General features: G+C 42.9%; 1 protein-coding gene across 1 annotated transcript in view; it reads left to right on the forward strand.

Moving 5' to 3' along the window:
• Window positions 1–15,193, forward strand: part of srcin1a (SRC kinase signaling inhibitor 1a) — a 55,052-nt gene that overhangs the window by 26,331 nt on the left and 13,528 nt on the right. The window contains 9 exon segments of the mRNA XM_070922985.1: window positions 4,744–4,939; window positions 5,762–5,773; window positions 6,164–6,459; window positions 8,163–8,986; window positions 9,176–9,277; window positions 9,683–9,810; window positions 11,481–11,501; window positions 12,227–12,387; window positions 14,499–14,674. Of these exon segments, the coding sequence (XP_070779086.1) occupies window positions 4,744–4,939; window positions 5,762–5,773; window positions 6,164–6,459; window positions 8,163–8,986; window positions 9,176–9,277; window positions 9,683–9,810; window positions 11,481–11,501; window positions 12,227–12,387; window positions 14,499–14,674 (1,916 nt within the window).

Consider the following 15,193-nt stretch of genomic DNA (forward strand, 5'->3'; position numbering starts at 1 on the left):
TATATCTGTATTTTTTTCCTCAGCACTTACAATTGAACACAGGCCTCTTAACCTTTTTATAAATAAAATGTATAATGAAATGAAATGAAACATTCGATTATTGATATCATTATCAAAGGCAAACTCAATGTAGAAAGATAGGGCTGGCAGTAGCAGCGCTGCAGCAGCAACGCTGTCTGTGTGGACACCACACATGTGGGCGTCACACCGCACATTTTAATCTGAACCTGCAACTTTTATGCTCAAGCTGTATGGATCAATTGTCTGGCCACAACACATTGTCCAGTGACAATTTGAAAAAGTAGATTCAGATGAGACAAACCGAGAGAAAGGCTGCATTACTTTGTGCAATTCTACTATGAAGGGCAAGTAAGATGAAAAAAGAGAAATATGAAGCCACAGATGGCTGGAAGAGGCAGGTAATATGGTCTGTCTGTCTGTCTGTCTGCCCTGCATCTATGTTCAATTTTATACCACAGTAGTCTTAAATAATAATATTAAATAACAATATTAAAACAAGCTCACTACAGTTTATAACAGATCTTTTGATGGCTGCCATGTGGGAAATCAGATCATGAAACGGTTTAAACTGTGAGATTTCATGCCAGAATTCTGTCCGTGAGCCAGATTGTTGATGATTCAGGCAATGAATCAGGCCTTGTGACCCCCCTCCAATCTGCACGTCAAATGTCGGTCATCAGACAAAAATTCAGCCTGAGGCTAACATTAGTCAGGGCAACCAATTCAGGGTTAAAATCTGGTTAAAATCTGTCCTAATCTTTATAGGCAAAATGCACACTTCTTAGAACTTAGACTTAACATCTTTTCTAAATAGTTTAAAGATACATTTACATGAAATTCTCTGTTGCCCATTCTACAAGGTTAAGAGGTTTCCATACTAAGACGACATTGAAGTGTCACATGGAGTTTGATGAGATGTGCTCTCCCAAAGATAAAAAGCCATATACCAAGGCTACCGTCACTTGACCTTAAAACAGAGCGTCCCAGTGCATGCGTGTGTGTGTGTGTGTGTGTGTGTGTGTGTGTGTGTGTGTGTGTGTGTGTGTGTACGTGAATGCACTCATGTTTGTGTGTACAAGCACATGAAACACGAGACAACATGGTGGGAGGTTGCATTGAGTTTAATGCAGTTTGTAGCCTAAGGTCTGTAGTCAGGCTGCCGTGTCCCGCTTTCCACTCCATTCGCTTCTGTTCTGTGTAAGATCATCCTGTTCCCTACTTGTTCCTCTCTTCCGCCGTGCCCTTATAACAGTGTAGAGTTCTCAATAGTAACTGAGTGCTGTTGAAAAAGTCTGGATCACTCTAAAAGAAAAGGTTGAGGTTGACGGAGGGAGGGCAGGGGGCAGGTGTAGAGGACTGTAGAGGGAATTAAGAAGGAGGTAAAACCAGTTTCCCTCAAAGGACGCTGTGAACGCCATCATGTATAACACTGGCATGTCTAGCAGGACCAGATGCATGACCAGATGGTGCATTCACATATAATATTTACAACGCAAAATTACTGCAGAGAGATATTTTCGGTTTTCATATCACATAAACCACCAATATGGAAGTCAATGTTTGGAGCCTGTTGTAACAAGGCAGCTGATGAAGAACATATATAACAACAGCTGCTGTAAGCTTACACACATTCATACGTTGGGGTTTCATTGTCTTGTTCAGCAGCACATTCATTAGTTGTTGAGAGAGTAGAGCATTACTCACTTTCCCCACACAGTTTTTTTCCCAGCTGGTTCAGGAATTTAAAGTTTCTGCAGACATTATGAGAGGCGAGCTCAGTTATGCAGCACCACATTCTCAATTCCCTTTTCCTTTTCATAGAAAGCTCAAACTAAGTTATTTAGCCTTGAAAGAAAAATCCTCACATGCACTACTAAAATGACTCAAGATTTCGAAACAGCGTTGCTCTGTGTTTCTCCTGTAGTTAAAAAAAAAGAACAGATACAGAAAAATCTCCTTTGACAAGTTTTAGTTATGGTCGTCTTTTTGTCCATTCCCATTCACACTGAAAGCTGTTATTGCATTTCTATGCCAAATATATTGCCAAATATATTTCTGGGTGTTACTTCTCCTGAGTAATAGGTTTGAGCTCAGGCAGCTGGTTCCACTACAGATCCAGGTCCAAGTTGGTTAAATACCTGGATTTGTTAAGCTCAGAGTCTAACAAAAGTCTTTACAAATCTTGTATCAGCTACGATGAGCAGCCAGTTAGCTTAGCTTAGCACCAAGACTGAAAATGGGAGTAGCAACTAGACAGACTCTGTCCAAATGTAACAAAACCAGCACATCTAAAGTTCACTAATTAACATGTCACATCTTGTTTGTTTAAGTGTAAAAATGACAGCTGTTTTTTGGTGGATTATGTGTTGGACTATTTCTTGCCAGGCTAACTTTTCCCCCTGCTTCCAGCCTTTGTGCTAAGCTAAGCTAACCAGCTGCTCGCTGTAGCTTCATATCTACTATATAGACATGAGAGTGATATCAATCTTGTTTTACAACTCTTAGTAAGAAAGCAAATAAGCATATTTCCCAAAGTGTCAAAGTATTCCTTTAAATATGAAGTTATTGCATTCATAACTTTTGTGTCCAGAATAAAAATTAGAATCTAATTCATTAAGAGGATTCAGCACCAGATTGAGACAAGGTGATGGTATAATGCTGTATCTAACCTCCTCATGTCTTTAATATCACACTGTAGCTGCCCAGAATATGACACACTGCAGTATGTGCTCCTCTGTGGTGCCGTTGGCTGTGTTTTTGTTCAGTGTGGTCACAGTTTAGATAAATGACCCTATTAGAAAACATGGTGGGGGTTATCTGTTAGCGTCCCTCTGCGTGCTCAGACACTGTCTGCCACCACTATCACTGGACACCACCACTATCATCCTGTGTATGTGTGTGTGGGTGCATGTGACTGAATTATGTATGATAGTGACAGAAGGAGCGCACATTATAAAAAGGATTATTTCGCTTCTCAGTCTTGATGGGGGTTTCTAACTCGCCGTGTAAACATACATATGATAGCAAAGCAGGTAATTTAAAGAACAAATCACCAACGATAGTAGTAGTTATGTTGCTACGGACCATTTAGTTTAGTTTACTGTAGTGCAGCAAAAATTAGTCGATTTAATTGATTGACCGAAGTTTAATCAGCGACAGTGATTTAGACGATTAATTGGTTAATCTGTTCATTAAGCAAGACTTAGAGCTTGAAGCTAGTGCCTCTGTGAGGCTCTTAGGCACAGCTGAGCATGCTGGCAAGCAGGTATAATATTTACTATGGTCACAATCTTAGTTTAGCTATTTAGCATGCTAACACGCTGAGGCTAATGGGAATGTTATAAGTTTTTCAGGTATTTAGTTATGAACCAAAGTATTGGACAAATTGAACCATGAATGTCTCAAAATGTCATGGTAATCCAATCTAAAAGTTGTTTTTCAGTCTGGACCAAAGTGGTGGACTGACCGACAGACTGAGATTGCCATCCCTAGAGCCAAAAAAATAATAATAATTTGCAAGTTTCAGTTTGTCCAGTGTGATGCTTTGCTGCTTTACTCTGATTTATATAATTGTAAACTGAATAACTTTGCTTTTTGGACTGTTGGTCAGACAAAACAAGCAATTTGAAGATGCCTACTTGGGTTCTGGGAAGATTAGATCGGATTTATTTATTTTACAATTTATTTTACATTTTGTGATTATTAATTAACGAATTAATTGAAAAAATCTTTATGAAAGTAATCTCTTGTTGCAGCCCTAGTTTACTGTGCAGTGTGGCCTCCTGTCTTATTGCCCAATTAACAAAATCATAAATGGAGGAATGAGTATGTTCTGCGTAGTTCTGCTGAGAGTCAATGAGCACAGAGATGGCCCTCTGTGTAGCTTCTGTCAGACTCTCACATTAATTAAATGCTACATTAATGAAAGCCACAGTAGATCCATGCTGCAGTTTGACTCAGGCAGAGAGGGAAGAGGGGGGACTGTTGTGTTCATGGTGCAAGGAAGAGGAGACAGCCACAGCTACTGTACTGTGGCTAAGGATGTGTCTGCCTCTGCCATCCAAACAGTCAGCAGACAGCATTCTGGGAGCTCATTACAGCAGCCCTCTGAGCTGGAGGAGACGCTACAGCGGTGGGGGATCAGAGAGCCAGTTCAGTGAGCTCAGCCCCAGCTGCAGTAACAGTCTTTCAGTGAGAGACGCCTGGGCATAGGCCGGCAGGATAAACCCACAGTGACAGCCCAGGATTTGCATGAGCTTCTCCTCCCATCCCACAAGCACTCGTTTAAAGTTCGTAGCAGCACAGGGACTAGAGTTTGGATTAGGGCTTGTAGGAGGTGAGCAGAGTCGAGCAAACATGACATAACTTATGCTAAGCTGGAGCACAATTTCCGGCTTAATTTTGCTCCTTACCCACCATAGGTGATTCATGAAGGCTGATGCCCTGGAGTGCTGTGCCATTCGAGAACAACTATATTGTGTCTTTCAACTGATGTCTGATACTGTGACGCTAGTAAATTCTTAGTGAATGGCTGGTAGCTAAACCATTGTCAAGGTCTTGTTAATCTTGTTATGTGGTTCATTGTGTGATGTTTCATTGTGTCCTCACTCTCTCTTTTCCAGTTGGTCTTACTCCATCTGCCCCGTCCAATCCATTCTCTCCGCCTTGATTTCACCTCTCAGTAAATGATTGTGTGTTTCTATGTGTCCTCTCCTCTTGCAGAGCCGCAGCCCACGGCATTCCCAGTCTACCCAGTCTGGGCTTGCCGACCAGGCCGCCAAGCTCTCCTTTGCCTCCGCTGAATCCTTGGAGACCATGTCAGAAGCCGACATCCCCCTCGGGTTCAACCGGATGAACCGATTTCGTCAGAGCCTGCCGCTGTCCCGCTCTGCCAGCCAGAATAAGCTACGATCTCCAGGTTAAGATTTGAAGCACTGTTGGCAGGCTCTGTCACAACATGCTGATCGGACTGGAGGCAGACTTTCAGCTGTCTGTTTACCTCATGTAGCTGGTGATGTGAACCACTGTGCTTACAGAGAATGGGAGGAAGTGTTACACTCTCACCTCATTTACCGTAACAGTTTTAGTTTATTCTAATTGCTCTGCGACAAAGAACTTTCTGAAATGGTTAGAGAACTTATAACAAGTTGATCTTTTTGTCAGTGAATATATTCACACACAATGTGTGAGGGAACTTTGTTCCATGACGTCTGTGTAGGTGTACTATTAGCTTGAAAGTATAGTGTATTATATTAAGTATGGAATTATTATAGCATACTATTTAGTTAGCATGTTTTTTGTTTTATTTTGGTGACTGTTTATTTGACTGTAATACTGCACGCCTGTGTTAATCATACACGACTGAGGGCATTTGTGCAACTGCAAGAGTAAACAGCAGAGTCGAGGACAGGTTTACTATGAAAGGGCCTTGGGAGTGTAGAGAGGATTAGTGTGAGGCTTGTCCAAACTCAAAAAGACCCAGGTGTGGTGTTACATCAGGTACAGTGAGATAAAAAAAAGTGGCTGTAAAACTAAAGTGGCAGTGACTGATGAGTTCAGACAGAAGTAGAACAGTGAAGCTGCCAGTCTCTCCTCTTCTTGTACTTTCTTTACTAACCACTCTCTTTGTTTTCTTCTCTCCCCAACTCGTCTGCAATATCTCACTTATTTTGATTGACTTTTAATCACTGGTCTTTCTTTGCTTTGTTTGTTCTTTTTGTTTGTCCCACGGTGTATGAAGATGAATATTCAGGTTAGTCAGGCGTCAGACTCATCTTTACCTATAAAATCAAGGGTTGCAGCATCTGACAAAGTTTTCCATGAAGTGGGGCTATTTTTGTGTAGTAGTAAAAATCCAACCCTACATCTTTGCACCTTAGCTGTGAATTCTCAGCTACCACAGCTACCACAGTCCTATCCTCACATTCAGAAAGAAATAACTGGTGTTTACTCTGTCAGTGATTATTCATGCTGATATCTGATGATAAAAATCATTATCTGGATTTATATCCCAAAAAAAGGCAGAACATTTTGATCAAAATGGCAAAAAATGCTACAAGATTTGCTTTGCTAGTTACTCTTTCCATCCACTAAAGCTGTTGCCCTCTGACTCAACTGTCTCTCCCTCATCACTCTCTTTTAGGCGTGCTGTTCCTGCAGTACGGAGATGAGACGCGCCGGGTGCACATCACCCACGAGCTGAGCAGCCTGGACACGCTGCATGCTCTCATCGTGCACATGTTCCCTCAGAAGTTGACAGCAGGTATGCTGAAGTCACCCAACACGGCCATCTTGATCAAGGACGAGGCCCGAAACGTCTTCTATGAGCTGGAGGATGTCCGGGACATCCAGGACCGCAGCATCATCAAGATTTACCGCAAAGAGCCCATCTACGCTTCCTACCCTGCTGCTGCGCACCTGGCAAACGGAGACCTGAGGGTGAGGAGAAGGGAGCAGGGGGAGTGGGGAGGTGAAGAGGGCAAAAACTTGCTGTCTGATCTCTTGCTAGTCTGATGTTTAACAACTGAGCCGTCAGTGAGAACCGCTACTATTTTGTGCCTCTACATAAAGAGGAGCTGTGTGCTTCTGTGGCAAGTTAATAGTGTTTTTTATATTTCATGGTAACTTTGACAGGCTGTTGCAGAGTATGTGGGTTAGTAATTTAACAGGTATTCCTCCTGGAAATGTATTTTCTTATCTTCAAGTAGGCCATCTGTTGCTGTGCAGACACCAGAGAACAATGTTCCTCTGTGAAATGAGCATATTTTCACATCCGAAGCTATTTCTGCTTCAGTGAAGATCAAGGAAGCCAGAGGGAGACCTTTTTTTTAATTATTTTATACAAAACCCTGCTTACCATCTGCATTATTCACACAATACTGAGAATACAACTTCTATTACCATGCAAACAGGCAGAGAAAAATGACAGTAATGCCTGTGTATATTGTGTGTGCATGAACTGTGCTTTAGGTTTTATGTGTGTGTGTGTTTGTGCATGCTTATGTGCTTGTTTATGCCTGTGAATACACATAAGAAACAGAAAAGGTAAAGAGACAGCTGACCAGCACCTATAAACTGCACATATACATTTAATACACCCTCAAACTGAGTTTGATAAGCAACACTTTTATTGGGCAAAACCAAGAATCGCCAAAGTTGCCCATCATCTTTCACAGTAAGATGCACTGTGCAGCTCTTCTTTATAGCTGCATCTTAACAAGCATTTTGCCATTCATTTGCTCCGGTGCATGTTGTGTTTTATGGCACTGTCTTGTGGAGCAACTTGGGCCTGTGTCCATACAGTTTGTGCAAACCAGACCACCTCATATAGCTGTGTGAATATACACTATGTATATGAATTTGTCCGTGGGCATAAATGCTCAGCAGCACAATTACTTTGTCACGCTCCAGTATTTTCTATGTATTACATTGTGCCGCATGACAAGGTTAGCTAGGATGCTGAGAAGCCAATGAAAAGAAGAAAAACAGGGATGAGTTAAGCAACTAAAGTAGTGATGTGACAAGGGAAAACAGAGTATTTAGCTTTTGAAAGCTGCAGAAATGAGAAAGATCGCAATGGGTGGAAAACAGAGGCAGAAGTGGGTTGAAAAAAGCATTGCGGCTTGTTTAACAATGTTATGATGCTCTACAAAGAAAAGGCAGGTAGAGGAAAATCAAAACTGTGTGGAAAATGTTGGTTGAAATGTTTGTCTACTGCATCACCACTGTACTAAATAGAATAAATACATATGTTCAGATTTGATTTGAGATTGTACTGAGCACCCGCTTGTAGTAAAGTAATGATAAGCCAATAAGTTGCGGATAGGAGATGGAAAAGGAATACAGGACAACAGTGTTGGAATTAGGGATGTGTGACCTTTTCTTTCTTTCTGTTATTGGCCTCATTAAAAAAAAGATAAAACAATCAGCCATCAAGAACATTTTTAGAGACTAAATTCTGCAATTGGACGAATAATTGGTCTTTAGAGAAATTCATCTTCTTTTGGCATCTGCAGACTGTGACAGCCTGTCTGGTGTCACTCAGATCTCAGTCGTCTTCATGTCAAACTGACACATGGGAAACACAGTGCTCTCATCCGTAGGTCTCCATGGTAACCCTCATCCCTGCTTGTTCATTTCAGAGGGAGATGGTGTACTCCTCTCGCGACTCCTCCCCAACTCGCCGCCTCAACACCCTCCCCTCCTCTACGGCCTCAGCGTCCTCTGGCTCTCCATCCCGCTCACGCCTCTCCTACAGCGGGGGCCGTCCTCCATCCTTCACCGGGTCCCATTCTCAGCATGAACAGCCCAGGCATCCCCACCATCCCTCAGCTGGCCACCCTGCCAACGCAGGCCTGTCTCCCTCGCCCAGCGCCATCCTGGAGCGCCGTGATGTCAAGCCTGATGAAGAAGTTTCTGCAAAAAACATGGCACTGATGAAGAACGAGTCGCTGTATGCAGATCCCTACAGCCTGATGCACGAGGGCCGCCTCAGCATCGCCTCCACCCAGTCATTAGCTGCCATCGGAGACCCCTTTAGCTTCCCTGTTTCCGGTGGCCTGTACCGCCGTGGCTCTGTGCGCTCACTCAGCACCTACTCAGCTGCTGCTCTTCAGGGGGACCTGGAGGACTCCCTCTACAAGCCTGGAGGTTCGCTCTACTCTGACACATACTCCTCAGCCACACTGGGCATGGGTTTTCGCATGCCGCCCTCATCCCCGCAGAAGATCCCTGACATGCAGCTGAGGGACAGGGACTCATATTCCAGCTCACCCAGCAGAGCCTCACCTGTCAGGCAGACCTTCCGCAAGGACTCGGCCTCCTCCTCTGTGTTTGTGGAGAGCCCGAAGTCGAGGCCCAGCTCCAGTTCAGAGCCTCTGTGTCTGACAGCCGGGCCTGGGGAGGGTGGCAGGGCCACACCTGGCTTTGGTTCTTCAATGTCTGGACAAGATTCTGACATCAGCAGGTCAGTACGAGTCTGTGTGGTGAATTTCATTAAGGTATGTTGTTTAAGAAGGTCCTGAAAAGCATTTTTCTCTATTGTTTACTTATTTTGTACATTTATACTGCAAAAAAAAAGTCATGTAATCCAAGTGTTCAACTGCCTTAATGTGTTCATCATTTGATGATACATCTGTGGCATTTACTTGTACAGGGATCATCGTCTGGAGCGTATGGAGGCGATGGAGAAGCAGATAGCCAGCCTTACTGGCCTGGTCCAGAGTGTGCTGACCAGAGCACCAGACAGTGACAGCACGTAAGACTCTCCATTATACCCCATTAACCCTCTAAAACTCACAGGTACAGCTTCAGCTCAGACACATAGGCAGCATTATTGACAAGAACAGCAGCAGGCTATTATCAGAGCCATTATCAGCTCCATAGCAGTGAAGTGGTACGTTACTTTGTGTAGTACAGAGCACTAGACATTAGCTGCGGGGCACAGTGCTATTGATTTATGCATTGATACATAGAGATGTGTAAGATGGTTTTTCAGAGTTCCTCATTTAGTTCCGTGTTATCATGGCACTTCACCCTCATTAACACAATAGGGGCTCATTAACAAGATAACTTGTTAATGTAATCAGTCTGATAGTGTCCAGCAGTAGTGCTGTTGGCGTTAGCACTGTAATTGCCTTGCCCTGTGGCCGTTGATCCTCAGATGCGGCCTGCTGCGTCTCTGCATGATGGCGGGCTGCCCTCCGGACCAAGGGACGGAGTTCTCACGGCCATTACCTTTCTCTTCCAGCGAGAAGACCGAAACCAACAGCGACGGCTCCGCCACTGGAAGTGAGTACAGCAGCGTAATTGTGACCCGTGTACCGATCCCTTACTCACTCGCACTAACACCCTTGTGCTGTTTAAAAATGATTTTGCAGATTTATTTTCCTGAAAACAATGCACCGGGATTTATAGAGGATAATGGACACACAAGCAATGATGGTGACCTCCTGGTTTATGACAAATGTATCTAATGAGAGGGAGGACAACATGTCATCAGTCCTGGAGGATGCAGTCTTTATCACCTGGTTGGTTCAGTTAAAAGTTGTGGAGTTGCTCATTTGGCCTGAACCAGGAGAAAAAAATCATACATCTTTGCCTTTTAGTTCTGGTCCAGTTCGTGTTCACACTGACTTTTAACGAACTTAGAGCTGTTACAGTATAGTAATACAGACTGACAGGTAACTCATTGATTGGACAGTTTTGGCGACTGTCACCCTGCATCATCAGCACATCATCAGGACTTGCTTGGCGAAATCATATGCTGGTGGTTGACACACAGCACGCAGTCATGCAGCACTTAATAAAGCTTCTTTTGAGTATATTTATGTTCTTAGTCTGGTTGACAGCTTTCACACCAGCCCAAACGAAACAAGTTTGTTTTAACCGAACCAAACAGGTTACCTGTGAAACACTCTCTGAGGAAGATTTCTACCACATTCATCTCTTTCTCCTTTTCTGTTTCTCTTTCACTATCTTTGTCTTTCTCCAGCTACTGAAGTTGAAGAGTTTCATTCCAAATGACTCATTCACCATTTAAAAACACTGCTAAATACATGATGACTGCTCAGAATCAGAATCAGCTTTATTGGCCAAGTACGTGTACACATACAAGGAATTTGACTCCGGTTTTTCGTTGCTCTCGATGTACTTACACAGAAATGCACAAATCCGCCTCATAGAATTGTTGTAGTAATTTGAGAAATGTTTCCAGTACGGAGAAGTAAGCATCAGCTAAAAAAATCTACTGTAATATAATGTAATGTAGCTTCAATAAGCACAAATAAAGGAAGCAGGGGGGGGGAAATGCTTGCGAAGCTCTGTCAAAAGCGAAAAAATATACCCTTTAACAGCTTGGAGCTGTTGGAGGTGTTAAACAAACATACAAGACCGTTAACACAACCTTCTCCATGAGGTAATAAGACAGACAGCTTTGAAGTATTTCGAAGGTTTATTTTTTTCACTTTTCTCTGCACTGGATGCACAGAGATTGAATTTTAAGTGTATTGCTCAAAATATCTATTTATATATCTATCTACTATAAAAAACAAATATTTTTCTGCATGGAATTCAGAATTTGTGTAGCCTGTACATACTGAATAAATCCCTTTATCTTCCTGCTTTTCTTTTATCCCTCTCATCCCTGTTTCCATCCTTTTTTCTCCCCGGTCCATAATTTTGTAGCCCCGTTTTCGCACAAACAAACCTTTTCTGTGGCCAGACCTTCACAGGACCTGTGCAAGGACTCAGTTGTCTTTGAAGCGTCCTCACAAATTGATACACTGCCAAAAGACTAAGCCATCACCTGAGTCATTTTCTCTGCTGCAGTCAATAAAAATGCTCTCCAGGATCATCATTCTGTAAAAACTGAACTTTTCAGCCTTTCCTCTCCCTCTTTGTCTCTCTTATCAACCTCTCATTAATTTCTCGGTAACTGGCTCACTCTTTCTATATTCCAGCTGGACGGCTGAAGCAGAAAGGTAGTTGCCATCTCCTACTCTATCACCCTTTTTATTTCTCCTATCAGACATCTCTCCTGGCTCTCTGCTCTCTGTATGGATGTGTGCTGTTGCTGGGTAGCTGGCGGTGTATCCTCACGTTTTCTTCCTGGTTGGTTTCCCGGAGTGCAGACTCCCCTCATCTTGTTTTTGTCTCTACTTTTTGAATTTCTGCTTGGTTTTTCCTTTGGGAATTTCAGAAGGTTGTTTTGTCACAGACTAGGCACTCTTTTGTAAATGTGTATGAGAGTGTGTGTGTGTTCAGGAGGCCTATGTGTGTGTGAGAATAGCTGGGGAATCAATGGCCATACTCACAAAGCCCTGTGTTAAGATAAGAGCATGGTTATCCCCCTGTGTGTCACTTCTGAACAGACTAATTGCACTTCTATATGGGTTACTAATAGCATGAGCTCACGTTTCTCCCAGTGGACTATTAGAGTTTTGTGAATATGGCGCTTTTTTTGCATTCACACACTGTATTTGTTCCACGTGTGTGTGTGCCCAGATTTTCTATATATGTACATTTCTTTGGGCCTTAATGCTGTGTGTGTGTGTGTGTGTGTGTGTGTGTGTGTGTGTGTTACTGTTTGTACAGTGTGTCATGCTGGCTGACTGAAAATCTCACCGGAGCAAAACCCAGCAAACTAACCAATTTGTTTCCCAATGACTTCCTGCTGACCCTCCATGTCCTGCTCTGTGATTGGCAGCTCATACACCATCGGCACCTCTAGCTCTGATGCCGCCGCCACCTTCTAACACAACCCAGTTGAACAGCGTCGGCCGCTTGCAGATGCAGCTCCACCTGCACGGCCTGCAGCAAAATGCCACCGACCTGCGCAAACAGCTCACCCAGCTACGCAAGACACAGGTATATAGTATATCCATCGAGAAAACCCATTTATCTGATGTTCCTTCTTTGGTGTGTGTAAACGCAGTCATGTACAGCAGCTAAAACGCCAGTCTTTGTGTTTTTACACTGGTGAAATATAAGGAAATATAGATTTACATATCAATTGCATATAATCTACATGGACACTTCTACCCCTCCCATATCCCATGATCCTTTGTTCCCTTTTTTGAACACTCAAGTTCATATAATCAAAAAGGCATCGCTCACTTCCAAGTCTATATCACAAAATGAGCAGCAGAACATAACAGATAAATATGAATACCCAACATACAACTTATCTCTGATTGGAGATATTATAAATGCCCTCTTGTGGTATATTTGTACATGGAGTTTTGTTTGTGGTGCTCAAAGCATTGAAAAGGTACATTTATAATATGCAACAGCAGCGTGTCTTCGCAGAAACAATAATTAATCTGTATAATCCACAGACTTGTGAGCATTAACTGTGAGTCATTAGCTACTTTCTACCAGCACTAGTCGTCCCTATAAAAAGTGTTGACAGTGTGTTCAGTGGCTTATCCAGAGTTAATCACACACGTATGCAGGAGCAGTGGCTTTGATGTTTATTTGATCTTCACTGCAATACTGTATCTACAGTAAATAACACCAACAGGTCCACATAGCTGCACTGCATGACACATTGAGGGCATTGTATCTTTTGAGGATTAATAATGTGTGAAAGGTAAAAAGCTCAGTTCACAATGCGTGGTATTCTACAGAGATACAGAATGTCGTGATGGATGCAGAATCAGATGAAATGCCATAAGGAAGGATTTGCAGAAATGTGGAGATGAGGTCTTCATTTATTCCATTTATCTCTGCTGCAAGCGGTGCCATGTTTACTATAGGAGGAGTCAGGAAGAGATGATGAGTTAAATGCTTTCAGTGGCAGAGGAGAGGATTCAAGTCTCTTGCAGGGAAAAAGAGAAAGAAGGAGTAATGGGAGTGACAGATGATAGACATGCAGTGCTTTTATTTGTTCCCTGACAGCAGTCACAAGGGCTTCTTGAACTGGCTAAACAGTGAGACAGAGAGCCAAACAGCCGAGGCTGTGCTGTACCCAGAGAGGACAGTTTGCTGTTTACCTGAATGTGTGCCCAAGTGTGACCTCCGCACCTGGACCCGCATTGTTGCCCATGGCGATGGCCAGCAGCTTCAATTTTACATGTGGCTCATGAATTATACAGAGGGGAGCGGGTAGGAGAGACAGGCAAGTGGGAGAGAGGGAGCACAGTGCTGCACGATAAAAAACAATCTAAAAATATATATTTTTGGATATATTAATATATTTTAAATATGTTATCATGTTCCCTGTGTTCAGCCTGCTGCGTCTGTGTCATCATTATTCTCAGTGTAATGGAGAATACTGGGCAATTTTAAATGTTAGTGATATTGTTGTCTTCACTTCCTGGAACATAAGGCTGATCAATTATTAATTTTTCTTGCTTACCAGGTGCTTTCATCTCAGGGAGTTGTATTACATGCAGTAGTCCTGTAGAATATTCCATTCATAACACTGAGAGAGAGTTGAGTTCACGCTCAGTGCTTCTGTCATGGACATCCTTCGTTCTCCTCAGGGCATCACGGCTCTCTGTGTTAGGGGGAAATATTATATGCATGCGCTGATCCACACAAACACACACACCACAGAGGGTACAACTTGCTGCATCTAGCAGGCTAAAAACTCATAAGCAATGACTGAAAAAGACATAGGCAGTCAAGGTTAGAGCAAAATGATCTTCTGGCTTAACAAGGTAGAGAAGGTTGTACAGTAAAACAAGAGGCCACAGCCTCTCAAGGACAAGAAAATATGCAGTTGCTGGAAATCACTGAGGTCTGCTTTGAAAAGCTGCAAGTTTCCTAATCGTTGGCCCGTTGTCATTCAGCAATGGTAGATTTTACAACTTCAGCACGCTATTCTCGTGAGGCTAGTGAGGCTAACATTGATACAATTAATCTCCAAATACCCGCTGAGTGTACAACATGCCCTGCTGAAGTAAGAGCATTACATGTTATCTGTAATGTGTGTGTGTGTGTGTGTGTGTGTGTGTGTGTGTGTGTGTGTGCAGCTGGAGAACCAGGATTCGGTGCGAACTCTGTTGAAGCGGACAGAAGCGGAGCTGAACGTGCGCGTGGCAGACGCCCTGAGGAAGCAGGAGGACCCTCTGCAGAGACAGCGTCTCCTAGTGGAGGAGGAGAGACTCAAGTACCTCAACGAGGAGGAGCTCATCATCCAGCAGCTCCAGTCAGTGACAGTATAAGACTTAATATTAAGTGACAGTGATTGTAGAACAGTACATGGTTGTTGAAATCCCCCAACTTCTCAGTTCATTTTTAATCAATAATTATGCAAACATTAGTAATTAAAAGAAGCAGTGTATTGCATATATTAGTTGACAGTTATTGGGTTAAGATGAGTTGTTATCACGTATTTCCTAATCGCTTCAAACATGACAGTTCATATCTGTTTTATAATTAGATGACTCACTGGGTGACGCAGTGATAGGATGAAATTGTAACTGTAATTAAGCCCGGCACAGAGCAAGATGCTTATTAAGATCTGAGGTATGAGCCGGTCCAGCAGCTAATTAAAGTGACTTCAAAACCAGAGCAGAGAGCTACCTTGAGATTAATCAGATAACTTCTTTCTGTCTCATATGTGGAAACGTTCACTGTGGGAATAATTCCTTGATCTCACTGAGATTCGAGGCATTTTGATTGCAGACTAATTGGTTGAACTGTTAGATGATCTCTGCTAATCAAT

The sequence above is a fragment of the Enoplosus armatus genome, chromosome 17 (assembly GCF_043641665.1).
Source record: "Enoplosus armatus isolate fEnoArm2 chromosome 17, fEnoArm2.hap1, whole genome shotgun sequence".
NCBI lineage: Eukaryota > Metazoa > Chordata > Actinopteri > Centrarchiformes > Enoplosidae > Enoplosus > Enoplosus armatus.